General features: G+C 45.7%; 1 protein-coding gene across 2 annotated transcripts; it reads left to right on the top strand.

Moving 5' to 3' along the window:
• The first annotated feature begins 1727 nt into the window (after positions 1-1727).
• On the top strand, positions 1728-27727 carry LOC120959157 (neurogenic protein big brain-like). 2 transcript variants are annotated; one of them, XM_040382345.2, is made up of 6 exons: positions 1728-2995; positions 6254-6420; positions 7752-7878; positions 25786-25993; positions 26069-26901; positions 26983-27122. In XM_040382345.2, exons 1-6 carry the CDS (start codon positions 2811-2813, stop codon positions 26993-26995), a joined length of 1533 nt encoding a protein of 510 aa, XP_040238279.2. In that variant the 5' UTR covers positions 1728-2810; the 3' UTR covers positions 26996-27122. The 2 variants fall into 2 exon arrangements, with proteins under 2 accessions (XP_040238279.2, XP_040238278.2); XM_040382344.2 differs by having other exon boundaries at positions 1729-2995; positions 27033-27727.

The raw sequence follows: 27727 nt of genomic DNA, 5'->3' as shown, positions 1-27727 counted from the left end.
GTTTAGTGGATTTGTGGCACTTGGGGATATAAACTTAAATGATAGTTTACGGAACAAATGAGCCGAATTCTAACGGTAGATCCCATCTGGAACATTGAATTGTTGCTGCTTGATTTTTTTTGTTCCTGTAATACAGTAGAACGCCATTTATCTGTGGTAATGAGGTCTCGACCTCGCCTGCATAGGTCGTATAATACGGCTAATAGGTTGAAGTATAGTTTTTATCACAATTTCGTGCAGTTTTTAAAATGTTGTGTTACGTCTGTGACCAGTATTACGTCTGTTTCAGTAGTCAGTTTTTAAGAAGGAATGTATGTTCAATGAAAATATTTGAAATTTGCCATGAATCTTTGTGTTTTTAGTGTTGACAATGTGCTCTGATTTTTTCCAATACCTTCCTCAGCAAGGAATGTCTCCTTTGTATTGAACTGTAATTTCACAATAACACGGTCACTTAACACGGGCAGTCGGATAAAAGGTACCCGAATAAACGGCGTCACACTGAATGTTATTTGTGACACTTGTTTACTTGTTGTCATCACGGGTTCAAACCTAGAATAAACCGGGAGAACTCCAAATCACATGATAGACCTTGTGAAAACCCCACAAATCTTTGTGACCTTATGCAACAGAATGATCAAATCTATCCCATAGCTGGCTAACGAAGGCTTTTACGCACCTGTCATGTTTTATGTTATGTTTTGTAATCCGATGATGTAATACTAGAGTCAAACAGAAAAACATACATAAAAACTTTTTTTTTCTTTAAAAGATGCATGAATATTTGAAAAAAATACGAGCTTCTGCGTTTTAAACGAATTCTTCAGTTTAGTACAAGAACACTGTAGAAATTCAGTCACGTGGAGCTCCCGAAGGGGGTCTATAGGCTTCAATCATACCACTCCGTGTTTCTCTCTTGGTCCTTCTACGGTTGAACTAAACCCACGCTCGAGTCTTCTGCAGAGTTAACTTTCGTGAAACTGCTTAGAGCAGAGGATTTCAACCTTTTTGCAGCTTTTCCCCATGTGTGGGGTGCATGTAGGATTGCATTACTTCCTCACAAATTATTGAGCGGGTAGTATTCAATTTTAAGTATGGTACTTAACCAAATTTTGACCAGATTTATTTGATAATTAGTCCAAATGTTCCAAAGAAATTTGCAATTGCAAAAATACTGTTCGTGCTATAAATTTAGTCAACTACGAGAATACGTTAACGAAGAAGGTGTGTGAGTTTAATATAATTTAATAAAAAGTATATATTCATGAAGTATATTTCATTTTGAAATTTAATTTCATTTGGCTAGTTCTGATCATGAACATTACAAACTTCGAAACTCATCAGCTTCTCTAAAGTCACAGTTGGTCATATATTACAAGAAGTGAACTAGACACAATCCTGCAACCGTCAACACATTGGACAACGGAGAGATGATGTACGATAAGCAGCACCGGTAAAAGAGTAACCAAAACTCACCAAAACACCTTCGCACGGTACGACATTTTAAAAGGCCTGTAACGCTTTGTTTTAAAACATATCATTACTTGTTTTAAAAAAGCTCTTCTGTAGTTTACAAACATAGCGCATTATGTTGCTGTAGGCTCTTGATATTTTTGCTAAAGATAAACCGTATGAAGGCTAGATCAAACTGGGGCAAGAAACTTTATCCTCTAGTTTCTAGCTAGACTTTGTTTTGGTCAATTCAAACCTTCTACTAGAAGCGTCAGCGCTAACCACGTATCAGTTTCTCGACAAAAGAATACATCCCCATCTTTAAGATATCATTTCTACTCACCCATCAACAGCTTAACGACAACGGCCACACCACGAACGGAGGAAAGGAGTGTTGAAAGCCGGGGGGGAATGTTTACACAGCACAAGAAGGCGCATCAGATACGCAATTTTCTTCCGTACCACGGTAGGCCCCACCATAAATCATCGATTGCATGCCGAATTTCCCGAATCTCGTACACGTCCAGCGCCTACGGCCGCTTTGGAGGGAATTCCAGCTGGGAGTACAAGCATAAAAGTGACCTATTCTATCATGAAGCAATTAAAATATTGACGCCATAAATAAAACTCTCACGTATCGCGCGCCACGCACCGGAGGGACAGCCGAAAAAAAGGGAGCGCATCCTGGGGTGTGTGTACCTTGGCTGTAGGTCAGGAAATCCCTTACCTACCCCGTGTGGAATCCCCTCCGTACTTTCCCTTCGCCGTATCGCGGGCGTAGATGTACCAAAGCCGGGAAAGCATAAGCCCTGTATGCTCGGAGGAGCTGCTGCACGAAGCAGCGCACACTTCGGGCCGTGTTCGGGCCGCTCCGAACCTTTTTGTGTTTGCTCGCGCGACTCTGCGGAGCATCAGCCGCATCAGCAGCAACAGCAGCAACGGCAGCATGTTTGATGTTTGCTCCGGCCAACCGGCATCTCTCGAGCGCACCACACCATTTCGGATGATCATAACACGCAACGCAGCGACCGTGAACGCACGTGTTTTTCGTACAGTTTGGTTCGCTCCTTGTTCGCTCCGTGGACGTTGTGTGTTGATCAGTATCTAGAGTGACTTCAGTACATCGATATCAAGCAATGGTAGTGTTTGTGAGATTTTAAGTGGCCAGTTTGCTGTGTTTAATTATTGGAAGAAACAAATGAGTATTCTCAGCAGTGATTAAACATTATTTATGTGATTGAAAATAAAGTGTAAACAAATCACTTAGTGTGTTTCTACAAACTACTAACGTACTAAAGCAGTGACATTAGTGGCGTTTTTTCTGAAAGTGCTTCACCGTACCAAGTGCTCAGTTTGCAATGAATCAATCGACGACTTCGGAGGAGTCGCACTGTCACATAATGGATAAGAACATCGATTTCCATATCGTTCAGCTGTTCGAGCGGCTGGAAACGCTCCGGAAGGATCCGGGCCCGAAGCTATCCCTCTCCGTGCAGGGACGTGCCAACATGCACAAGGAGCTGCGTACGCTGGAGCTTTGGAGGTGCGTATTACACAGACCGTTCGTTGAAAGCTCGACAACAAACAATTCCCATTCCAACCCGGTTTTCCATCATCCGTTCAAATTCCAACTACATCCTACTCCCGGTTCCCGTAAAGCACATTCAAAGAATCAATTATATTCGTCCCGACTGTGCGGGGCGGAGGCCGTATGAAAACGGAAAACGTCGCTAATTAATCACTTGTATAGGCAATTATCATTTCCGCCCATCCGGAACGGCGATCTCCCCCACTGCAGGGCTAAGGTGCAGTCAAGTGTTATTGTCTACTGGTTGGCTTGTGTTTTTGGTGTGTTTTTTTTCCTCCTCCACTTGGCGCCTCTCTGGCTTAATTCTGGCATTTCTTTAATGCCAGTGAGACGCTTGACTGAATCGGTGACTCGCCTTGGGGCTAGGCGATAGCTTAAGTGTGAGCTACCGAAATGGTGGATAGTTGGTCTTTGATAGTGCTGGAACATGCACACTTTTAAACTATTTCCCCCGCTACACCCTCAAGACGGACAGCATACCATCGTTCGGCTTGTGGTTGTTGTTATGATAGGTCTATTAAAATTTAATTTCACTCTCTATGATCGATGGCACGGGGCGGTCGATGGCCCAAGATAATACTCGACGGTAGGGATTAATTGAAAGGAATAAAATGGAGCAGTTATTTCTTTCCACTTCAGCGATGATAATTTGAGATGTCTCAAAACAGAGCGCGTTTTGTCGAAGCCGGGGGTAATGTAACCAAAATAGCCCATTTAAAGTTGTAAACAAACTTAAGTTTAAGTAATGATCGTTCATCGGCTTCTTTCAGGTAATTTATAAAAGGAATAGATCTACAAACTGTTTTTTGTTAAAGTCCAGCAACTAGACAATTTGCTTCAGTTTAAAAGATATTTATTTTTGCTTTTTAATGTTTACGATGTGCTGAGCTTTGAAAGCAATGTGAATGAATGGTTTTATTCAACCAGTTGAAGTCCAAACGTATAACATTCAAATATCTTTGTTGATCAATGTAGGTTTTATGACATTTGAAGTAAATAAGTAATTTGAATATTCCATTGATTGATTGATCTCAAAAAATCATTCGTAAATTATGCTACAATGATAATGCAGTTGCGTTTGATTTAAATGATGTATGCAATAATTCATAAATGTTTAGTAAGAGCTGACACAAAATATTGTTGAAAACTAGAAATTGTCTTAAACAGTCCTTAGTTGTCCTTCCATAAAACAAAACTATACATCTGAATAAAAAAACAACCATACAACACACACATTTACCAGATAAATGAGTATAAGTACCACGATTTCTTACAAAACCAAAACTCACGAATACAAATACGAAAATCAATCAACAGAACAAAAAAATCTTCATTTCCGTTTTCAATAAATCTTTAATTACAAAAAAAAAATCTTACATACAGCATCAATTCTACCAAAAAAATGTCCTCAAAAAAAGATCTTCTTTCGTTAACAACCAAACTCCCAGCGTCCCCATATCGTCGCTGCCTTTACGGTCTGAAAACGGACGCGCAATCGCGTGTACACGTCGCGCGCATGTTTCGCGCCCGTCCACAGAGCTCAACCGCGGCAAGCGAAAACATCTGCATCGTAAAACGTGCATCGCGTCGTTTGAATGCTTCATCTTTCTTGTTTTCAAACTGCTTTTTTTTTTGGTTTTTGGTTTTTTGGTTCGAAACACTGTGACATGAAAAACTCTCAACAAAGCATCCCAAAAAAAAAAAGTGGCCCTCCAAAATCGGTTTCGGTTTTGTTTTTGAGTGATGGCGTTTGGTGAACGGAAAGAGTCAAAAGCAAAGCACGCGTAAACCTACAGAAGAAAATTCATAACACACACCCCAAACCAACACAAAATGCATGACGGATGTGTAACAAATGTGTATGACGCGCTGGTGTACCGTGGCGCACGAGGAGGGGGATTGAGCGAGGAGACAGGGTTGTTGGCGAAAATGGTTAAAGGATATCTTAAAATAGCTCCAAACGGCTCCAGGCCCGTAATGGGTGACCACTGGCGGGAAGAAAGGAAGGTAGTTGAGACCGTTAAGATGACAAAAACGTAAACCTTCGAAAAACGTTACACATACACAGACACGCAGAGGGACTAGCTCACTCTCTGCCCGATCCTCATACTGCACGATCGCCAAATTCCACTCGAAAGCAAATGATCTGTCGTTTCGATGAACGGCTGCTGCCATACGTGCTGACCTTGGGATGTCGATTATTATTTTTTTTTGGGTTTGAAATTCACTCAAAAGACCATCTCCCCCACCGGATGACGGCTGCACGAAAATTGGCTAAATGCTATCGAATAAACTGCGCGAAAAGCAGCCTACACCCACCCTGTCAGCGCCGGTCCCGATCGGTTGCATCCAGGCAGGCAGGCCTGGTTGGGATTCGACAATTTATTGCAACCATAAAACAGTGTGTATGTGTGTCCGTGTTTTCTCGCCCCGTAAATTCCCGACTGCAACGAGGATCGCATTTTCGCTGCTCGGGCGAATATTGCATGTTTGGCTATCATCGTCAGAATTAATGATCGTCCACAATAATAAGGGACATCATCATCACCACGTCGTAGACGTCGTCGTTGGTTGGTTTGTTTAAACAGTGTGACAGCGGTTGATCGATGCTATTGCTACTGCCACGGCTGCACCGTACCCTATACCGGTTTGTTCGTTTGCGTTTGCTCCTTTTGGTTGTTCTTGCAAGGGAAATAAAATTTATCATCATCCTTCCTATCCGCCGACGAGCGATGGGATGAACATCTGGGCGACAATCTCAGATGATAATGGAGATCCTGCGCCGAAGGACGACCAATACCGTCTTCCAGGTATTTGTCTTTGGGTCGTTGGGTAAAAGCCTGGTAGCAAGCGCATCTTGCTCCGTGTGTGTGTGTTTTCCCTCGAAGAAGCAACAGGCAAACAACGGGGATGAATAGGAGAAGAATAAGGACGGCCAACACAGGCACCCACAGACACAGAGCTTCTTGTAGAACAAGCTTGTTTTTGCTACTCCGACCATAATGCCGATAGTCACCATAAGCATTCCGACGCACCAGCCACGTGTGTGAAAACGCTAAACGACATTAGATGCCGCGGCATGGCAAGACCTCCCCGAGTCGTTCGCCGGGTGCCAGATAAGAAGAATGCAAATGTTGCCGCCCGTATGCGTGTGTGTGTGTGTATGTGCTAAACTGCCGTTCTACCAAATTTTCTCTCCTCTCTCCCTTCCAGATCGGTCACGTCCGAGTGTTTGGCTTCGTTCTTCTACGTGTTTGTCGTGTGCGGTGCAGCTGCCGGTGCGGGCGTTGGAGCGAGCGTCTCCTCCCTGCTGCTGGCCACCTCGCTCGCTTCCGGCCTGATCGTCATCGTGCTGACGCAGTGCTTTCTGCACGTCTCAGGTATGTTTTGGTAGATACTGTTTTAAACCGTTTTATAGATGTAGGTCTTTCCCGGCTGAAGCTACGATTGTCGTAAGGCGTGAGACTTTTCAACCAGGTACAGAGGATGTGGGGCTTCAGTCAATAAAATAATTCCAAGCATTTTTAAACAAGGCAATTGGAACCTTAAAATTACGCGCAAAAGGTATGCTGGTTCTGTAGCGTGAGAATAAGCAACATGTTAGGGAATGGTCCATAAAGCTGCCAAAACTAATAGTAAGCTCGTTTTTACACACAACGACCCATTATAAAAGCATGTTACGTTTACTTTACATTTCCATTTTTTCCCCCTTAAATAAATACTATCCATACTCGCATCGAAAAATGCAAGGTTCGAATGTTTATCTAGGCGGAAATTTTCCCATTTTTTAATTGTGCTCGTCCGCTCGTCCTGCTCGGTTGTAATTTATTAATTTACTCTCACCCACATCTCGCTCGTGGTGGTTCGCACCGCGAAGGCTCGTGACCATTTCCCACAGCTGTGTCACTGGCAGAAGGATCACGATAGAAATGGGAAATTTATGAGCCTCCCTAGTGAGGTGGTTGCAGTAATTACAAGAGCGCCAGCGAGCGAAAGCAAAAGACAAATTGGACCAAATCGAACCAAAAAAAAGGAAGGAAAGATGTAATGGAACAATATTTATCGTACAATATTTTATCGATTTTACGTATTTTTGTTGTTGCTTCAATTGCACTCCGTACCACACCGAACCGTGCAGTGTATAATTATCGTTTTCCTGTCCTGGCGGTATCTCCGTTTCGGCTTGTTTATCGGTAAATAATATCTTCATCTGATCCTGCTACCAGAGTTCTTGGTATGAGAGAACGAGTCAGTGAAATAAGCACAAAACCTTCCATTCCCTGATATCGATCGATACTGCATGAACCAGAGAGTTACCTACAGTGTATCTAAGCATCGCAAGAATGAGGCCAGCAAGAGAACGCGCGCGCGTGCGTTTGCTGCCAGCGACAGACCGGGGCATCGTAATGGCATCGGCTGAATTCATTACGGGCCAGCCGTTGGAGCCGCTGCCGATTATGCTACGGGGCCGGCCGGGCAGCTGCACGGGGTTGGCACGCGTGGCGAAGACGGCACCGTGCATTCATAAATGTGCATGCTCAAATCAACAAGTGCAGGGCGGCATCCTTTCGGAGTTGCACTGGACCGGCACCGGCTGACCGGATGTAATGGTGTACTTAAATGCGATCTCACTGTCTCCAACCCCAAAACTTACATATGTGTGTGTGTTTTTTTTTCTTCCTCTCGTTTTCTTCTCCTACCCTTCCTGCAGGCGCACATATAAATCCAGCTGTCACCATGGCCCTGGCGGTGACACGAAAGATATCGGCTCTGCGGGCCATCCTCTACATTACGGCCCAGTGCGGTGGATCGATCGCCGGTGCAGCCATGCTTTATGGGTAAGTGGACGGTTTTCTGTAGAAGTTGCAATGGAACCGCATCGCAGTTCTTGATTCTTGAAGTTGATTTTAGTTTTAGAACATTTTAAATGTGTTACAAACAACAGTGTAAGCTCAATTACTTCTCGAGAAATTTAATAGTTAAATGATTTAATGAGGTTGCACGAGCAGGTGGGGAAGAATAGCATAGTAAAAAGGATTAAAAACCTCATAAAAACAAAACCAGCACATATCTCAACAAGTGATCAAGGTCAAGGCCTCCCGAAAGTGAGACCTCAAACTGACCTAATGCATCGCAGCCGAACGCTTTCCCCCTCGTCACATAAATGCTACATAAATGCTGTTGCCCACCGCCGTAGGTTTGGGCTTCAGTTTCGTCCCTCCATTCCACACCGGAAGAGCTTCTTTTTAGCTCTTTGCCAAAGTGAAAAAAACCTCATCACTTACGAAACAAACGTCCCTTACTCTTCCTAGCCCCAGGTGTTGCGGGAAGTGGTTTGCTAACAACAGAAGAAACAAAAAAAATCCCAACCTCCTTTTTGCCTACCGAGCTGCGGGAAGTCACCCTATCCCCCCGTTATCCCGGGTGGGCTGCACCAGATGCTCCTTATTTACGCCGCAACAACCGAGCGTCGCCAGCCAGCAAATGGAAATAGAACGGACAGCGGGAAATAGAACCAAGAAGCATCAAATGATGAGGAACCCCTTTCGCTCCGTTTGCGCTACAGCACGTGGCTCCCCAAAACGCGAGCAGCGAGTTGGGCGCCGCCGTGTGCACGGAACCGGAGCGAAAGCGATACCCGGGCCCGGGCCCGGTGTTTTTGTGACTGTGTGTTTGTGTGTGTGCGAGCGTACGGCGGGCATATATAACCTCAATTTTGTGCCGACCAGAGCCTGTTGCTGATGATAATTTATGGATGATAAACGCCGTGCTCTCGGGGCAGGTGCTCCGGCTGCCAAGACCAGCGTCGCGTTGCGTTCGCCACAGTCCGACGGCGGCTCGTGCCAATCGTCTGCCTTTTGGGTGGGGTGGGCGCTCCTTTCAATGGCAAGCTTCCCGACCAGCTATCGCTATCCCTCAAGTGCCGTGGTGGTCGAGTTTGAGCGAGCAATAGCGAAAACAGCCATACGGGACGGATAAGGGTAGGGATTCTCGCGTGAATTGAATGAGTAAAAAAGCACAACAAACTGGGGAAGGGGGGGGGATAAAAGAGGGAGCCGAACGAGTTGTGTCATTCCAGAGCGCGCTTGGGGGCATCTCGCTGACGCCATGGGTTGGGTTTGCCTTTGGTGTGTACGTCAAGGCGGGCTGCTCGATAATGATGATGATAACAGTGCGGTGCACGGGGAAGCATATGGGTTGAGTTGAAGTTTTGCCTCGATCTTTGCAGCGTTGGAAGCGAACGTTTGTTTGCAGGGGGTCTCCACCCGAGTTGTCTTTGAATTGAGTTGAGTGGAGGGAGTTCTGTGATGTGATCTAAATTCGATGCGTTTTGCGTCGCTTATTCCCGGGGAGTTTAAAAGTTGATGAACCGGAAGGATTTGTCCTTAAATCTCACAGCACATATGCCTCCAGTGGCAGGGTAAATGCACGTGATTCGATGGCCTACATCCTTATGGCCTGATGTCCAACAGTGCAGTCGGGGCGACCGGCTGCTCAGCGCCACGGTTGTTGCAGGAAACAGGATGTGTTGCACAGAGTGACGGCCCGATTTGATTTGTTCCAACCAAGGTGCACCGAGCGAACAACGAACGGAAGTCCTGCAGCAGTCCTTAGAGCCGCATATACATTGTAGCTATTCTTCGGCCGGACGTCTTAGGACCCAAGAGCCGTGAGATGTTTTCTGCCTTGTGCCATCTGCGCACATCCTGCAAAGGCTCTGAAGGCGTTATTAGTTTTTTGTCTTTTCATCAACAATTCTTTCCCAGGGCTACGGCTACGGCCTTAAGCGTGTTTGTGTGAGCCTCGCAGCATGTTGTAGGAGTCGCTCAAGATGTCGAGGATTCAGTGGTGCTTGTTGTGATGCAAGCAGCAAAAAGTGGCCGGTGGGAAACTCAATCATTGAGTGTTAGGTTTTTTTTTTTCTTTTTTTTCGAATACATCTTTCTTCATGAGAAAATAATTCTAAAAAAGAAAATCATTCTTCGGGTTCTCTTTATACCCTGAACATTTGGTAGACTTGAGCGTTTCCTAGTAAAGACGAATTTGAGAGATTACTGCGTCACCTAAATCACATCGGCAAAATAGAACACCTAAGATACTCAATTTTTAGAACCATTCTTCGATGCAAAACACCCAAAAGTGCAGGCCTTGCAACGCCAAGGCGCTGTAAAACTGGCAGCTGTTGCTGTTGTTGTGCCACTTTTGCTCACTTCGCAGTCATTTGCGGTTGCTGTTTTGTCGTGTTGTTTTGTTGTTGTAGCCCGGAACGCTCGCCCGGACCATGCGGCGCGCTTGGAGTGGGTCTCCCCGGGTGGCACAACGTGCGTGCTTCGATTATGATGCCGATGTGTTCTTGCTGTTTGTGTGTGTGTGTTTCTGATGCACACTCTTCATTCCTGTGTCCATCCGGTGTTTCGGTGTACGTCCTTGGCAGGACCACGTCGGGGCTGCTGGCGAAAACGTCTTCAAGATGCACCCGGGACAGTGATGAATTGCTTTCATGCGTGTGCCCGAAGCTGAGCGCAGACGGCATACAATGTCTCCTGCTTCGCTGTGGGATGCCAGCGAGATGACGTTCTGTACATGATGATGTGTGCGCTGCACAGTGCCCGGAAGGGAGAATCAATCCCTCAATCCCTGGACTTGCTCAATGTGGCTTCGATTGATGTCGGAAAACAAATATGTCAAATTAAGAGGAGCGTAGACAAAACCGTTCGTAGATTGATGGTGACACAGTGGCAATGATTGACCACCGGTTTTGGTTTGTAGCTGCAACCGGTTGTTGGGACATCGTCTTCAATAAGCCAGTCACGATGAGTGTTTGATGTTGAAGTTGATTAAACATTTCATAATGATTGATTAAGTTCATTTGCTATGTTTTCTCAATAAATTGTTGTCCTTTATGTGCGTGTAACAAATGTCAATATTCAAAAATTCTAACAGCAGATATCTGCTGAAAACACAATAGTATCATCATTTGAATATCTCTATAGCAACCTTGAGAGACTCGTGGGTCATAAAATGACATTTCCATAAGCAATTCAAGCAGATATACGGGCGCAACATTGAACCAGTGTGGCGTTGTTGATCCTTTCGTTCCAATTCTATGCGCGTTGATCTCTTTGATCAATAAACCCGAACCAACATGCATATGTCATTTGTACAGCTGATTATTCAATCTGCATCCAGTAATCCCATAACTACAATAGATGCAAATGCAACCCTGCGACACACGGTGAATTTACTTTTATTGCATTCGCAGATGGACCCAGCAATTGGCCTGCCAGTCGTAATTTGGCGCAAGACAGCTTTGTCGAGGGAAGGGTTTTAGGGATCTGCTCCGATTGCAATTGGCTCGATCGCGATGGGACAGCTTTACCCGATCGGTCTCGGTTTGCTCGAACCTTTTAACCAATGTACGATCGAGTGTTCTATTCTGCTCGGAATCCTTTCACGGCTTTTGTCAATAGTGATGAGGACGACAAGCGTAGTGCGTACCGTGGCACTCGTCAGTTGCAATCTGAGGGCTATGCAATTGAGCGCAATCCGTTTCTAGCTCTAGCTCTGTGAGGAGAGAAAGGACATAGACCCGGACAATTAAACAATAGCGTGGTGGTTGCCAATCAACCGATTCCCGGTGCGTACATTCTATTCGTACCACACCAGCTGGTTTTCTAGGTTCTGCCATGTTTCCCCCTTTCATGCCCTTATGCAGAATTGCATCCACTGTCCGACGGGCGCTGGTATGGTAGAACAAAAACGAAACGGCAAAGAAAGGACAGTGGAAAGGATTAAACGCCATGGCAAAAGGGTTTTGTACGGGAACGGAACCGCAAGGATCTGTCTGAAAGGATGGGAAATCCCTGGGAAAGCTGTGTTTTTGTGACAAGGATATGCGCGCATGTGGAAAGCGAACAAAAGGCGAAGATGATTACGAAATACGGTTTTGTATATGTGTCTGTATGTGTTTGAAGCAACGTAATCTCTTCCCACCCTCAAGGAACGGGATCTTCGGAAGACGACGGTGCAAGACGCGAAGCCCCTTACAGATCGGAAGAACGTTTGCTCGATCTTCGTGGCATTGTCCAGATGGTGTCAGATTTCGCTCGATCTCACCGTTCGCGTGGTTTCTTGACAGGAACAGGAATCAGAACCCGAGTTCCCAGATTCCGGCACTGCTGTGCGAATGATGTGCAACAGTTTGCCGATGGTGGATTGGTGTTGCCTTAGACCTTAGGCTTGCCGCTCGCGAACGTCTCGCTCCGTTCCGTTTGTAATTCTCATGCGCAGGAGGACGGCTCTGGGACGCCATGCGTGGCCAAATGTGCCGTTCGTTGCAGTGTGTTTCAATCTGTTGCATCTTCTGGGATTGGTTTCTCGTTGTCTTCTGGACCACAAATGCTCTTTTGTTCCCGTGCCAGCGCGCTCGGTGCCGTTTGCTTCTTGAACCGTGAACAGATCAAACCCGATCTTTGCCTGTTGCATTTGCCAGGCACACGAACGACCATCTTCGGAGGAAACAGCTGCCCCTGTCCCAGTGATTCTGTTGCTTGGTTTCGCCCTTCGTTCCCTACGCCTCTCAAACGCCACACGCCACTCCGATTCTGCTGCTGCTTCTTTTCTATCGCCTGGCGTTCTGGTTGGTTTTTGTTTTTGAATAGGAATGATAGAAATCTTCTTTTTTTCATGGAAAAATGCATCGCAATGCCAACAGAGGTTTCGGCAGGACAGTCAATAGAAAGCGCCAAAACCTTAAGAATGGCACGAAAGATCACGCGTGACGTCTCAGGGATCGCTGTATCATCGCTGCTGGATGCGTCCTTCTTAAAGCCCACAACACAATAGGAACACCAACCCGGGGGAACGGGGATTGTTTACGGTTGTTCTCTTTAATGCTAAAGGAACTGTTCGGCAGACCCGGCCGGAACTGCAGAAGGGGAATATCAAACGACGTTGACGACGTAATACGTTCTATCTTCCCGTTCCTGGGCATTTAAATCGCTTAGCGTAAGACGTAAGGAAAAAAGGGGCCGAGCAAAGGTGACCTTGTGCTCAATTCGGTGTGAAAAGTAAACAGTAGGACCCTACGTACGACTTCTATAAAATGGATACGGCAGCAGGACAGCACAATGTACACACGCATCCTTTCTTCCCGAAATGCTTTGGCGCCGAGACCATTCAATATCCTCTCTCGCTCGGCGATCTTCGACGATGAATGATGCAGCACGAATGCAATTCTGCGCGCATGCTTAGTGTCCCTACGGCATAGACAGACAGGAGCCCGTCCGAAGGATGAACCGGGACGCTTTTGTTTGTCTTGTGGCTTTGTTGGCAACAAGGTATGTTTGCTGGGAGTTGGTGGAATTGGCGCCAAATCGAACGTACATCGAAACCACATTAATAACACATTAATTCGCCCAATGCACACATGCAGGAGATGGAAGGAGGATGCAGCTGAAGAATGTAGAGCAAAGCATCTGATGCTAAAGATTAATGAATGAATGAGAGGCTCTGTTTGTTATAGGGAGCTAAAATCTATTTGTTTATCGTTACTAGAATTCGAAATGGATCTGGCGTTGATGTTTAAATTTGTGCCTTCAGCATAATCCGATCAAAAGGTGTCAGTTTAGAGCTAATCCTGGACCTTAACGCTTCCGGTTCGGTGTTAATCTTTTAAATCTGACATTGAAACCTCATGACTTACTGTTGCTGCAGAAATGTTGATGATTTCTTGGCTCATTGCTTGAGTTTGCTCCAAGAGCAAGTTTTGGAGCTGCATGGAAAATTTGAACCTCATTTCCATTGCTCATTTCTCAACAAATCTCCCCATCACTTTTGCTGTTCATCATGCCAGTGATATCACCTTTTAACAGCGCTAATAAAACGCCCTGCTAACGATGCATTAACGACACAACAACGCTCTTTGTTCTTGCACGATATGGCAATGTGTATTCCCAGTTCAAGGGAATGCTGTGCAACAAAAAAGACAGCAAACACACACACAAAACTGTGCCGTGCGCCGTTTCTCATTCGTGGAAACGCAAATAAAATCTCACTACATGGCATCAGGTTTTCCCAGCAGTGTCGTAGCCGCAGCATCAAGTCACGCATGAATATCCTGCCAAAATTAACTCGACATGTTTTCGGCACGGTCCCCCGGTTGCCCGACCAGACACAAAGAGTTTTCGGCGAAAAATCACATCTCCGACGACGAGATGTGTTCGTTTGTTCGTCTGTTTTGGGTAGTGAGAATGGGGAAAAAGAGCAAAAAATCGGGACAGGAAAATTGTCTGCTTTTGGAGTGCCATTTGTAATGGCGGAGCGTGCAGTCCCTTTGCGTTTAGTGGTTTTTCGTCGAGCTCAAGGTTAATAACCGTTTGCGAAGTTAATTGTGTTTTCTAAAAATAAGTTTACCATTGAAGTATGCGTATCAATTTTTAGAAAGCAATGCAGTTGAGTTTTTCTATCTTTAGTTTCAAAGTATTGTGAGAAGATAAGGTTTTGTGAAGTCAAAATTATATGTAATAGTGACTGAACGGAAACGAGTCCTTATAACTTATAGGTCCAAAATCTGTTGAAATAATTTCAAGTTTATCTTTCATTTTAATGAATACTTTCTTAACGTATATCTAACGATGTATTGTCCAAAAGTGTGTAACGCAAATTATTCAACACATCTTTGAAAGATGCCATATGCCAATCACCATACGCTATCATAAAGATAAAGCCTGCAAAGTCGAGCAAGATGCTTAATTTCATCAAATGTACAAGATATAACCCATTCATATTGAACGGAAGCAGGCTCTTTAGCAATAGACTGCTGCTAGGATGCATCAATCTCCTGCAGAAGAAAAGGAAGCTTCTTAAGCAGCTCTTTATGCGTTTTTTCTTTCTTATAATTTGTCTACCTCCGCTCATCGAACCAGCTGATGCCAAGTAATGTAGAAAAAGATCGAACAAAACATGCACACACACATACTCAGACAACCCATACCATCGGAATGCACTGCACCAGAAGCGAAGATGATCTAGATTGATATGTGCGCGTGGCTCTGGGTGTCTTCTTGGATATCATTAGCAGCTACGGCAGATCATCCGGTCGGATGTCGCTATGGCGGGGCTGGCTTTTGGGTGTGGAGTGTAGTAAGCATCTTAAAGATGAAATACAACGGCTCCATAGCAACGGGCGAGGGCTCGGGAGTGAAAGATCCTGAACTATTAATAAATATTTCCTGGCACGGGGAATGCCATTGCTGAAGGGATGGGGAACATTGATGAAGCAGAGTACCTTCGTACGAAAGGGTTTGGAAGAAGCGGGACCAAGAGCCGGAAAACCTCCGACCCTTTTTTACAGTTCAGTTTTTTTCGGGATAAGATTTTTGCTTCCCCTAACCGAAGGAGCATAAGGCTTCGCCATTCATCGCTTTTACTTGGCACCGGGGAGGACCGAGATAAAGAGCCGAAGAAAGTTGCAGCGTGTGTGTGTGTGTGTGGTGTGGGCATGTGAAAGGTTAAGCTGGATCGTTTATGAGTTTCCTTTCATGCAGCAGGATGAAGGTGATCATCTGCTGTCAGTGCAAGCCGTGGGTTAGGATGTACAAAACGAGCATTCAAGCAAAAAGAGTTCACCGGAGAAAGACATATCGTCTACTGGTTGTATGAAAGGGTATTTTTTTTCTTTCATTTTAATTCCCTTAGTTTTCTTTTGCCTGGGGGGCGGGGGTTAATACCAAATGCATTGCTGAGGTATGCAACCCATCGCTTTCATCGTTTGCGGTCATGAAATTGAAGAGACTAATTTTGAGCTAACCCTAAGCTTAGGGGATCTAACACACACTCGTACGAAAAAGCTGCTGACGTCAAGCTCGACGCTGGCAGCGGATTTCGTGTAAGTTGGACAGTTTTTTAAAGCCAGTTGAAAAGGCATAAATAATGCGATACACACACGCCCCATGGTAGCAGCATCTGTCGGGGTATGAGTAGTGTGTTTGCCGGGTCGCTGTTGGAATGCTGTGACGCTCGCTGCCAACTGTGTCTCTGGTTTCTGGCGAGAAGGAAAGAACATTGCGCTACATTTGGTAGGTTTCAATTTAATTTTCCAAAAAACTCTCAAATTCCATCATCGCATTGGAGTGTGTCACGGAACCATGAAGTGTATGTGTTGCATGATTTATGCCTTACTTGGCTTAGGCCATCTTTGCTCCGGATGCTTGGGACGACATAGTTTTTCTCCAGTTTTTTTGCTGTACATTTAATTAAAGTATATTTTAATGGAATCATCATTCATCATTGTTAAAACAAATGTCATCGAAGCCAGATTTATGCTCTTACTTAGATCTTTGTTTTAAATCCACGAAAATAATAGTTTTTGGTTAAAGGTGATAAAAAGGAAGAATTTAATAATTTTGAATTGATGAATCTCTAATTTCAACATCACTAATTAGATGCTTGTTCTTCCTTTCTCGAAGGAAATTTCATATTCACATATCTCCAACTTACTATATAACTTTATCCTAAGTTAATTCCTCTGTTCTGGATATCCTACTAAATTTGTATGTGCATTGATTTTTTTTAATTTGTAATTCTTGGATCTTAAATCTCAGCATAAATAAAATGAAAACTGACCTCTGTTCTGAAAATCCTAAGAACAACATTTTCAACATGTTCCATTCCTGGTGTTGCTTAATATTTAGAAACATAAGGATGAAGGATAATACATTATAAACCATCATCATTATTATAGAATAACAAAAACATTGAATCAATTTTTTCATTATAAACTCAAAGCATAACATCCAAGACATTTACCAAATGTCAGGTTGTTCCTCTAACAGCAACATCCTTTTCCTGTGCTGTACCACACGCAAAACACTGGGTTCGAATGGGCCGCTTACAGCTTCCACCTGGCATTCAAACCAGGATGGGACCGAGCAGTGTGCCACCATCGGAATGAGATCTTGGTCTTTATGTGTGTATGTGTGTCTGTTTTTTCCGTTTGTATAGAATCTTCTACTTGAAAAGAAATGCAAAATATTCATAAAAAACATGGTGCACGGTGTGGTCCTCTAGCACCAGGTGCTGCGTTCAACAGGAGGACCATCATACCGATGGTGGGCCAAAAAAGGTTATCAACGAAGCGAAGCGGAGAGTGTTTTTGTCTGATGTATGGAAGTATGTCAAAAACTGGAAGGAAGAGAGCAAAAAAAACAAGGAACGCACACACACAGAGTTTGTTTAATAGGAGAAAGCGGAAATAGGCGCCGAACAAGTTGCTCCATTGCCCAAGCGGTCCAAGCGTGCCGTACCGGAAAATACCCGGAAGCGGCTCATCCGGTAGCCGGTCGTGCGACAGAGCACAGAGAGTAATCCAACACCATTCATCTTCCTGCTTCGGAACGACGAACAGATATCCGGACGTGCAGTGTGCAGTGCCGTGTGTATCGGGATGCAAGGCAAGGCGGAACCGCTTTCGCGAAACACGTGAAGATCCTCGCCCGCAAAGACGCGAGACGAGGTGCAAAGTAGGGCCCTCGTTAGCCTCTCGTGAGGATCGCCCGTATCAGAACGTTGACGATGATGATGATGATGATGAGGCTGATGATGAATGAAATTCTGAAAAGTAAATAACATGAGAAGGGAGTTGGAAGTACCCGCTGGGAGGTGGCAGCAAACAAACCACCGTAAGCAACAACGTAAGAACCTCACTTAATCCTTGACAAGGAGAAGCAGTTCGTTGGCAGGTCCAGGAAAGCACGTGTGTATGTGCTGCTGCTGCTGCTGCTGCTGTGGCTGCTTTTCTGCACGATGGTCAACGTGAATGACACGAGGACAGTCCGCGCTGCTGAAGGGTAGAGCAGGTCCAATCCGCTAAAGTGAAATGTGTCCGGCCACGTTTTGACACGGGTCCATCGTCCGTGGCCGGATGTTGATAGCAAGCGAAAATGGTTCCGGTTTGTTTTTTTTTTGCTTCTCTTCATTCCTTCTGATGACACCTGCACGACCTCTGTCCACACGCTTTATTCCACCTTTTTTTGTGTCTCCCACTTTCCGCTCCGGCCTGCCTTTGCCACAATTTTATTCACCCGCGTGAAAAGATGGAAAAACAAATGTAATGGAATGAAGGAATCGCTTGCGTGTGAGTGCGCGCGTGTGTGTGTGTGTGCTTTATTTTTTGGTCCTTCCATACTGGACCGACTGGAAGACGAGTGTAAAAATGCAAACCCGAAAATGTAATGTAATTATCTCGTGGTACGTTTTCGGGCATCGTTTTCGGACGGGATCGGGTTGAGTGTCTCCACCCGGCAGGGGACCGGTAATAATCATCATAACTGAATGTTAATGCGGTACCGCTGCTTCCTGCGCTCGATCGAGATGCACCTTACGGGAGGGAAGGGAGTACATGATCGTGATGCATTAAGGGTGCGTGCCGGCAGTCCGATCTAATGGAGGAAAAGCACTTTCTTTCGCTCATAATCATTAGCACAGCCGGTACTGCAAGGTGGCACTGCATGTTCGAATGCACTTGCCGAGGGACGATGGGCCAGGGGATGGCCGTTCTAAGAGGGGAGGGTTGCTACGGAGGGAGGGAGTGGTTGAGAAGACTGTCTATCATGTTTAATTTTGTAAAAGTGTAACCACGCGACCGCGCATGCACGTTGCTGCGGCTGATGATATCTTCGCTTTAGCACTAAAAAGCACCTTATCATGTATCTGGATTAATAAGGGAATTTTCGGGCGAATGAATTTGAATTGAGTTTATGCATTATTTCTTTGAAGCTTTTGCAGGGCATTTGATATAAAAGTTGCTTTGCAGTTTATGTAATTTATAGTGACACGCCACAAGGTGTAAGATACAGTTGCATGCTTGGGTGATCAAATTTTATGCATTATACTCCAATTAGTATAATGTATTCGCTCATCTACCTTCACACGAATTCGATCAAAGATATTTAATTTTGATTCGAGTCTAAGTTATCATTCATTGAGTGATAAGGCCATCTGCTCAAATGGAAAACAGACAAATCTATTCCGGAAAGAGTCTTCATACATGTTCAACTCATCTCGCGCATTGGACGTGTTGTATTCTGTTTATAAACATTTTTTTAATGTTAATTCATAGCTGAAAAATCGTCAAATTCAAATGTAATTCTTAATCGTACATGTAACACGTTTTTTTTTAGTTTAATAATAGAGCCTATTGTCTTCTGTCTGCACAAGTCCTCTAAAATTGTCTCGGCAGTAGGCGAAACTTGGTTTTGGAGTTGCATACTTTTAGGCGCTTTACTTCATTCCCACCGTACAATCTTGAGATGATGTTTGTGGTCTTTTAGCTAACTTCAATCTTATTGAACAGTACTAAATTAGTGAATCTCTATTCATTTACTACAATCTGCCAGATTTTTGTAAAAGAAAAAAAATCTTAAAAAAGTCGGTCACACAATATTTAACAAACCGTACATTATTCAGCCCATTTCTTGGTGATACATATTCACCCTGCACTCCGGTGCAGTGCAGCGATAAGTGTGAAGCCCACCAGAAGAGGCAACGCCAGCACTCACGTGGCAACGACCTCAATTCGCAGCGCGCGTTTTTTCGAGCGGAACCGGCTTCCGCAAACCAGCGCTGTGACGAAAGCTGCCGCCGGTGCCGGTACTTCAGAATTTCGGAAGAATTATGTAGCGGGATGAAAATATTTATATGCACAGCGTTCTCTTCTTGCTGTTCGTTGTCGTTTGTTTTTTTTTCACCTTTGCGGGGCGGAAAATGGCATCCCGAAAAACAATGGGCACCTCCGGATGTTGCTGAGAAACGGGGTCGCCCTTGGGGCAGCATGGCAGGGAAAGACGAGCAAAACCGCCACACCCCAATGCACCCTAACGAGGCTTGCGGCCAGGCCGAAGAAAGTGCAGCGTGCTGGAAAGTGCACGTGCATGTGTGCTGCGAATGCATACAATGCCGACTTCCTTCGGGGCGGTGAATTCTGGTGAGAGATGTCAGCAAAATAACAAGAAGAAGAGGAAGAAACCCCACCACACCCCCTGCTACCGACACACGTTACACACGTTGGTGTTGTTCCTTTTTTATGCGAGTATGTGTATACATGTTTTGCCTGGAAAGCAACTCACTTTTATCGGGCCGGAGTGGATTCGAACTCGAAAAAAACGAATCACAACGAGTGCCACTTGAGCCTCCTGCCTGCATTATTTGAAGCGGGGCGGCGAAAAACATGCATGAGCAATCCGGAAGTATAGAATATCACTTCCATCGGTTAGCAACCTCGAGCCCAGGGCACGATCGTTTGTCATGCCGGGGGCTCTGCTGATGGCTCTTTATGAATACGATGGGACATTTGCAGTGCAAGAGGCAAAACGCATAATTATGTGCACGCAGCGATGCCTCCTGAACCGCGCTCGAGTGTCAACTGACAGACGCAACTGGAGAAGGATGCTCTGCCGTGCCCTGATTTGTCACCCGAGAGGGGCTCGCGGGAGACACTGACATCTCCATGCCTCCTCGAACGTGGACGAGTGGATGAAGGGAGAACATATTTTTAATAATAAAGAACCCACTCGAGAAAAATGTCTCTTTCTATCGCTCCCCCTTCTCCGATGCGGAACGCTGCAGCATTACTCGTGCCCCTCGTTTTTGTTGCGGCACGTCTTCGAAGTCTTCCACGTGCTGGCGGAGAGGCACGATGCACCCGTATGAATGCATTTCACGTGCGAACTGATGAACTGAAGATGGCGATTCCGGATGAAGACGGGGAGAATCCATCAATATGTTTCAATATCAGAACGGCTCGATCACGATCCATCGTTGTTTGTGGTTGTGTGGAAACCGTGGTGGGGAGCGCTGTATGGTGTTTGTTTTCGACGGATAGGATCATTTAAAAGATCTCAAAATAAACAAGCTCACTAAGGTGTCCTTGATGGCTGGTGGCAGACAGGCGATGGGGGTTCTTCGATGCTTGACGATGGAGTAGGTCATGCTTATTTATCTTTGCGTGATGATCGAGTGACGACGACGAGTGAGGCCGTGAAAGTGCCTCAGAGGTGTTTAAAGTACACATCGCTGGTATTGTAAACTATGCACAGTTTGTATGGAATTGGACAATGGATAAGGAGATGTTGTTTATAAGTTGTTTGTGTTGTTCCAATTCGGTCTTGTATCATATTCGTCTATGTGGTGACGAGCTACCGGTCCTGTCAGCTTTCAAATCTTAATGCGGTTCATGTTTGGATATTCCGTTTATGCACTTCATTTATATAAAGTACTCCAAATTAATCTTCTGCATGTGCTGATATGATCAAATGTTCTATTCTTATTGTATTTTTTCACTTGAATAATATATTGTTACGTTTTAAAGTAAAAGTTACCGATCAATCGTCAACTGTTCAGTGTCAAAAATATAAACAATATATATGGTAAACATCATCCCTCATTAACTCATTACATTATTCCCTCGAAACTTTGAGTTATGATTTATCATGCTCTTCTTTTGAACACATTTTTCAAGCAATTATTTTCTTATTAAAAATATGTATGGGAAAAAAGAACGGTGAACCTCGCAAACGAGCACCGTTAGCCTTCTCTGTCAAGGACACGAAGGTCGGTTTTATGATCCATCACCATAACCGAAACGACACCACGCCAACAAGGCAGTCCAAAATTTGCCCTTGCACGCATATTTTATGTTTAATATATCCCATTAAACCCCGAATAAGTTCACTGAACTTTGCTTCGTTGCATCGTTCGCATTGCGTTTGCCTCCTGTGCCTTTATTCACTGTTTCACGTTCACCTCGATTGTTTACACCGCAAAGCATAATTAGACGAAAAGATGCAAATGAATGGGTACTGGACGATGGAATCAAGTAAAAGTTTAATGAAATTCTTATCAATTTGCTACCAATTGGCTGTGGTGGGGACGGATGGAGCGGAGACTTTCGTGTGCCGTTTGGGCAGTAATTTGTGGTGTCCAGTTGCCAGTTTGGTGCTGCTCGTTCGCTTCGCCGCTTAATTGTTACTGCCAAAAGGGAAGGATGCTTTATCGCCCATCCGTACGCTCTTCTCTTCCTATTGTTTATTGTTACGTTCTCATACTTTTTGTTGTTTGGTTCTTGCCTTTGCCTTGCTGTAAGGAAAGTGGAAACACCCCGCACCCGTACCTGGAAGCTATTTTTCCCACGGGCCAACCAACACAAACACGAAAGCGGTCCATCATTCGTCAGCTGCAATTTTGCATTAAAATTTGTAGCAGCATCAGAGCCAACAATCAATTTGCATATTTTGCGCGTCACAAAACTTTGCGACCACCACCACCACCGCTGACGGGATCAATTTTCCCTGGGATCCGCGCACTTCGGGACCGTCGTGCAACGGTGAGGACATGCGTATTTTGTATGCATTGTGCGGGATGAATTTCCCGTTCCCGTAGGGTGTGGGTTTGTAATTGTTAAATTTTATTGCTAATTTATGCGTCCCAGTGACCGTTTTTTGCCTAGTGCGGGAGCGATGCAGATTTGGCTGTCGGGGTTTTTCAGCGATGCAGTCGTTGATTGCACGAATTTGGCACGACCGAAACCAACACCGTACGAAAACGGTGTCCCCGAGCGGTGGTTTTGTTGCAATTAAGTCATTTTGGGGCGAGTGCAAACACATTGTTAGAAAGGAAGAACGCTTGCCATGCTCCTGCCGATAATAGCATTAGAGGTAGCGGATGCTTTCCTCACGTTCTCTATTTGAAAGCAAGGACAGAAAGGAAATGGTTGTTGTTGGTTGATTTATTCCGGATCGTGCCTAAGCGTGCATTCAGACACTGCGCCGACGACGGGTTGACGTTTTTGATGTGATCGGGCCGGAGGGTTGGTTTGAGTTTTCTTCCCGGCGCCGGAAGATCGACACTCGGGACGTGATTCGAAACGCAAACGTTAGCATTGTTGGCTTGTTAACGTTGATTCCGTCTTTCTTCTCACAAGAACGTCACAAATATCGACATTTGGCTGGAAATGCTGGCCGTGCTGCAAGTGAATGTCTCTTCTACATCCCACCCTATACCCTTCTTTGCCACTTGTTTAATCGACCTGTGTGTAGTTTGTGTCATCAAAAAAACAGTCCAACAGTTCCATCCAGCCAGAACAAAAGAGTGCCAGATTAACACCCATCCCTCACATCCTTGTATGCTTTCCCTGGCGCCGGATGGCACTGCATTCACAAAAGTACACCCAAAATGCACCAAAAATGTTCCTCGATCCTAACGATGGCCATAAATCTCGCGCGAAAACAAGTGCCAAAGTGGAGGATGATTATTTTTTATGCCCTCCGAAGGTCGTCCTTGCTGATTAACGGAAGCCAAACAATAGACACCATAACACGCACTTCGAGTGTATTTTCCGGCTTTCCTGCTCAGGGGTTGCACCGTTCGCCTATTTTTCCAATGGAAATGATACACTTTTTCCACCCAAAATAAAGCACACCAAGCAAATATTTCCTCCCCCTGTTGGGTTTTTGGGTTTATCCTTTCCCAACCCCACGAAACATGGTGCGAGAGAGCTCGTCTTAGCGTTTGTGTGCCATATGCAAATAAATAATAACCACAATCACCCGTGGGCGCAACTCGTGTCCTCATCGGGTGGTTGTTATTGTTGCTGCGAGGCTCGCACTTCGCAGAGGGACGGTACTTGTTCGATTGGCTTAGCCACACTGGATTGGACTCGAACGAGGAAGTGATTGTCGTCGAGTGAATAACATCTGCATATGCCAACAATTATGCACTTCCGAAGGAGGCAGTCGCAACGGGAAAGGATTGCAAGGAACGCTTCGTGGCAGATGTGAAGATGTCGGTTGCGGTTTGGGCGGTGACGATGGTGTGAAGAAAGTGCCTCCGTACCCAAGCCAGCGGAAGCAAGCTAACGAATCAATTATCTTCCGACCACTTCAAGTCATCGACAGACGTTGACGTTGAGGAGGAGTGAAATTGGACCGAGTCGGAGGAAAGAATGATGCCTTGCGGAGAGACATTTCGAGACAAAGTGAAGCGAAAATAATTCGTTGGACAAAACGTTCCACTTTGGGCAATTACAATCAATTCGAGCCCGAACATTGAGTTGATTGTGATCGTAAAAGTTTCAGCGGTTTTAAAATTTATTGCACCGTTGCAAAATTGTCGACCGATTGGCCAATGTTTGCAATGCTGCACTTCCTGCTAGATGGTCCATTCCGTGCGCAAAAACATGAGAAACGAATGCATGGCGTAATGCGCACTTGTCCCTAAACCCTAGATTGGTCGAAAGTATTAAAAAAAAGTGTAACAAACTGCTTTGACCTGCAAACCCACTGCGCCCTGTGTTTTTTGTATGAAGGGGGAAATAAAGGTTCATGCCGGCGTGGTGTAGCGCCCCTTATGCTCTCTCGCGCCCTTGCTTGTTCCGAACAGCGGAGGTCACAGAAAAACAAACAACTGTTCGCACAGCCCGGCTTCTCCCTTGGCCAATTTCACCTCGTCGATGCGCATTGGAAAGCCAACCCTCCTGTGTTGCGGTTAGCTCTATAGACTCTCCCTTGCTGGATGCTGCAAGTGGAAGGACGCGGAAGGACTTGGTATGATCACAGATTACGAGAGTGTCGAGCTAGTGCAGTGTGGTGTTTAAATAGTTTCTCTCCTCACTTCTCCCGGCACATGTATCAATTACACAGCAATGAACTTTAAAATCCACTTCCTATCCCTGGAGAATATCCTTCTTTCCAACAGCAAAAAAAATCCTCAGCTCGCCAATTGCATAACCGGCGGAAGTGCCTTCTTCACCTTCTGCCAACCCGGAACTGGTTTTCAAACCCCTCGGGTTAGGGGTTTTTTTCTCGAACACACTTTTCGCACCACTCGACCCTTTCGCGTTGTCCAAACCAGGAAAAAAAGGGATGGTCACGCACAATAGAGTCTAAAATTGCGAAAAAAAACCCTCCAATGGTGGATGGACCCCTGTCGCCGTCGATTGGCTTAATGTGCAATGAATTTTAAGGTTGCGCAGTGTTGTAATTGAATTAAATTCCACTTGTTGTCGCTCCCACAACTGTCCAAAGGAGGGAGAGCCACGCATAAAACACGCCAAACCGGATATCGGGAACGATTTATCAAACTTTTCATCGGAACATCAGTGGCAAGTGAAGCGCACAGTGAACCACGTGTACAGTGATGGATGAATGGGCAGTATTTGTGTGTGTGTGGTTTCTTTGCCGCCGCTGATGACAGTTGTTTGAGAATGGTTTGAATAGAACGGCTAATTGTGCCGTATGGTGAATAAAAAAAAAGTGAAAGCGAACAGGTTGATACAGTAGCTAAAAAATGAAACTCATTGCTTCATTTGATTCTTGTAGAACCGAATCACTCCCTATTTTGCCACAAGACACAATGACTCCTGTGGTTCCGGTTTGTCGTATTGATCCTTCTTAGCCATTGTTCATGGAAAATCGGGCGTGATGAATAAGTGATCGCTTGATTATCGTTTGATCTTGCAATATGCAAATCATCCCTGGATGAGACGGCAATTCCCGGCTTAGCCCGTAGCATTTACCTTCTCAATCTCTTCAATGAACCGTGCACCCCTTCAAAGAACATTTCTTCACCGAGCGTTTGCTCTAATCCTTAAATATCCTTATTAGATTCGTAAGCAAAAACTGGAATAATTTCCCCTAGGCCACTTTGATGCTAATATCCTTTTATCTTGTTGTATCTCTCCCTTGCAACAGTGTAACAGTTCCAGGTTACCAAGGTAATCTACAGGCAGCTGTTTCGCACAGCGCACAGCTAGCACCCTGGGAGCGGTTCGGGGTCGAGTTCATCCTCACCTTCATCGTCGTGCTGGCGTACCTCATTTCGACCTGTTCCTTCAAGAAGTATTTCGGATCGTCCGCGATCGTCATCGGTGCGGCGTACAGTGCGTGCAGCTTCGTATCGGTAAGTGTCTTATCTTTTACACTATAATAATGTTCTAAACAACTTGATATACTAATAAGAGATGCTTCTTTGCAGATGCCCTACCTGAATCCAGCCCGTTCCCTGGGTCCTTCGTTTGTGCTGAACAAATGGGACAACCACTGGGTGTACTGGATTGGGCCGTTCTTCGGCGGCATCATTGCCGGTCTGATCCATCAGTTTGTGTTTACGCCGAAACCGAAATCCAAGAGCAAATCGAAGAGCGGCAACAGCTCAAGCATCTCCGCCGTTGCTGCCGAGGAGCCGAACAACTACACGGTGGATGTGAGCAAGATGGCCGCGGCGCAGGGTGTCGTCGGGAAGTTCCAAAACGCCCGGCACCACAGTGGAACGCTGCCGTCGCGCTTCTGCCACAGCATGTACGCGAGCAGCGATCAGCCGACGATCAAGATTGAACCGCTAGATCCGATCTACGGCGCTGCCAGCAAGTCCATGTTTGGGAAGAGTCCGCAAATGTCCCGCTCGAACTTGAATCGCTCGCAGTCGGTGTACGCTAAGAGCAATACGGCACTGCATCAGGAGATTCCGGCTACCGTAGCGGCCACGGCTACCCTGCGCCCGGGCATGCTGGTCCCAGCACAGAGCCTATACCCGCTGCGAGTGTCGCAGCAGCAGCAGCAACAGCAACCACACGTGCACACGCAAAACCAGAACGTACAGAATCAGCTGCATCAGCGCTCGGAAAGCATCTACGGTATGCGTAGTGCCGTGCGACAGCAGCAACAGTTGGCCGACCATCTTTCTCAGCAGCTTGCCCCACGGCCAAGCCACTCGGAAGCGGGCCAGACCGGCTTTCAGCCCATCTACTCCGTGCGGAACAATCCCGCCTGCTCGACCGATGGTTTGCGCGATGTCCACGAACAGGCTGGGTAAGTGTGTAGAGGCGCGTCGAACCGTCCACAACACCACGCAACACCTCACTCACGTACTGTTCTTTCTCTAACGCTTAGTTCCCTTTTCTGAACCTCTTCTTCCCCCCCTCTCACGAAAACACGTGCAGCTGCGATAAGGTAATCAACACGCTCGCCCGCACCGACCGGCCGGAATCGGTGTACGCCGCAACGCGCCGCATCCACTCGACACACTCGGACGACAGCTCGTACGGGTCGTACCACGGCAATGGGCAGGGTAATACGCCACCCACTCGCAACGATCCGCATCAGCAGCACGGTGGACCTGGTCCGTACGGTGGAGCTTCCCTGCTGCATCCCGCGTCCAGCTCACGCACGCTGCCCCATCCGCACGGACATCGGGGCGTGATCCTGCACGATCCCAACATGCCACCGCCGCCGCCACCGCTCATGAGCTGTAGCTAAGCGGGGAGCGCACGCTCCACACCACCACCACCACCACCAAATGAACCCGTAGCCGTTAAGAGTGTAGAGTTTTTTGCGTGTTTGCGTGTGTACTGCGTTTATACGAAATAGTGATCCTATTAGACTGTAAGCATGTTATTTATAAAGCAGAACTAAGCCACAAGACAGGCTCCCTCTCCTCCCTACCTTGTAGATTGTAGTAATTTATGGCCAGCTTGAAAGGATGTCACATTGCTGTTGTGATGAGCTGTGGGAAGGTGAAGACTGAGCAAATATAAGCGAACGTAGCGAACGCAAAACGAATCGAGCAAAACCGTTGTAATTGAGAAGAATTTCTATGTTTTGTGTACTTATGGTGAATAAAATATAATCCTGGTTA

The sequence above is a fragment of the Anopheles coluzzii genome, chromosome 3, assembly GCF_943734685.1.
Source record: "Anopheles coluzzii chromosome 3, AcolN3, whole genome shotgun sequence".
Classification (NCBI taxonomy): domain Eukaryota; kingdom Metazoa; phylum Arthropoda; class Insecta; order Diptera; family Culicidae; genus Anopheles; species Anopheles coluzzii.
The sequence above is the reverse complement of the archived record's forward strand: the minus strand, read 5'-3'. Positions and strand labels throughout refer to the sequence as shown.

What these genes read in the sequence shown, in the direction of transcription:
- LOC120959157 (XM_040382344.2), top strand. Translation starts at nt 2,811, where the DNA reads ATGAATCAATCGACGACTTCGGAGGAGTCGCACTGTCACATAATGGAT. An exon ending in CGTACGCTGGAGCTTTGGAG is followed by an intron (nt 2,996 to 6,253) that starts GTGCGTATTACA and finishes TCTCCCTTCCAG; the next exon opens with ATCGGTCACGTCCGAGTGTT. An exon ending in GATGTCCACGAACAGGCTGG is followed by an intron (nt 26,902 to 27,032) that starts GTAAGTGTGTAG and finishes AAACACGTGCAG; the next exon opens with CTGCGATAAGGTAATCAACA.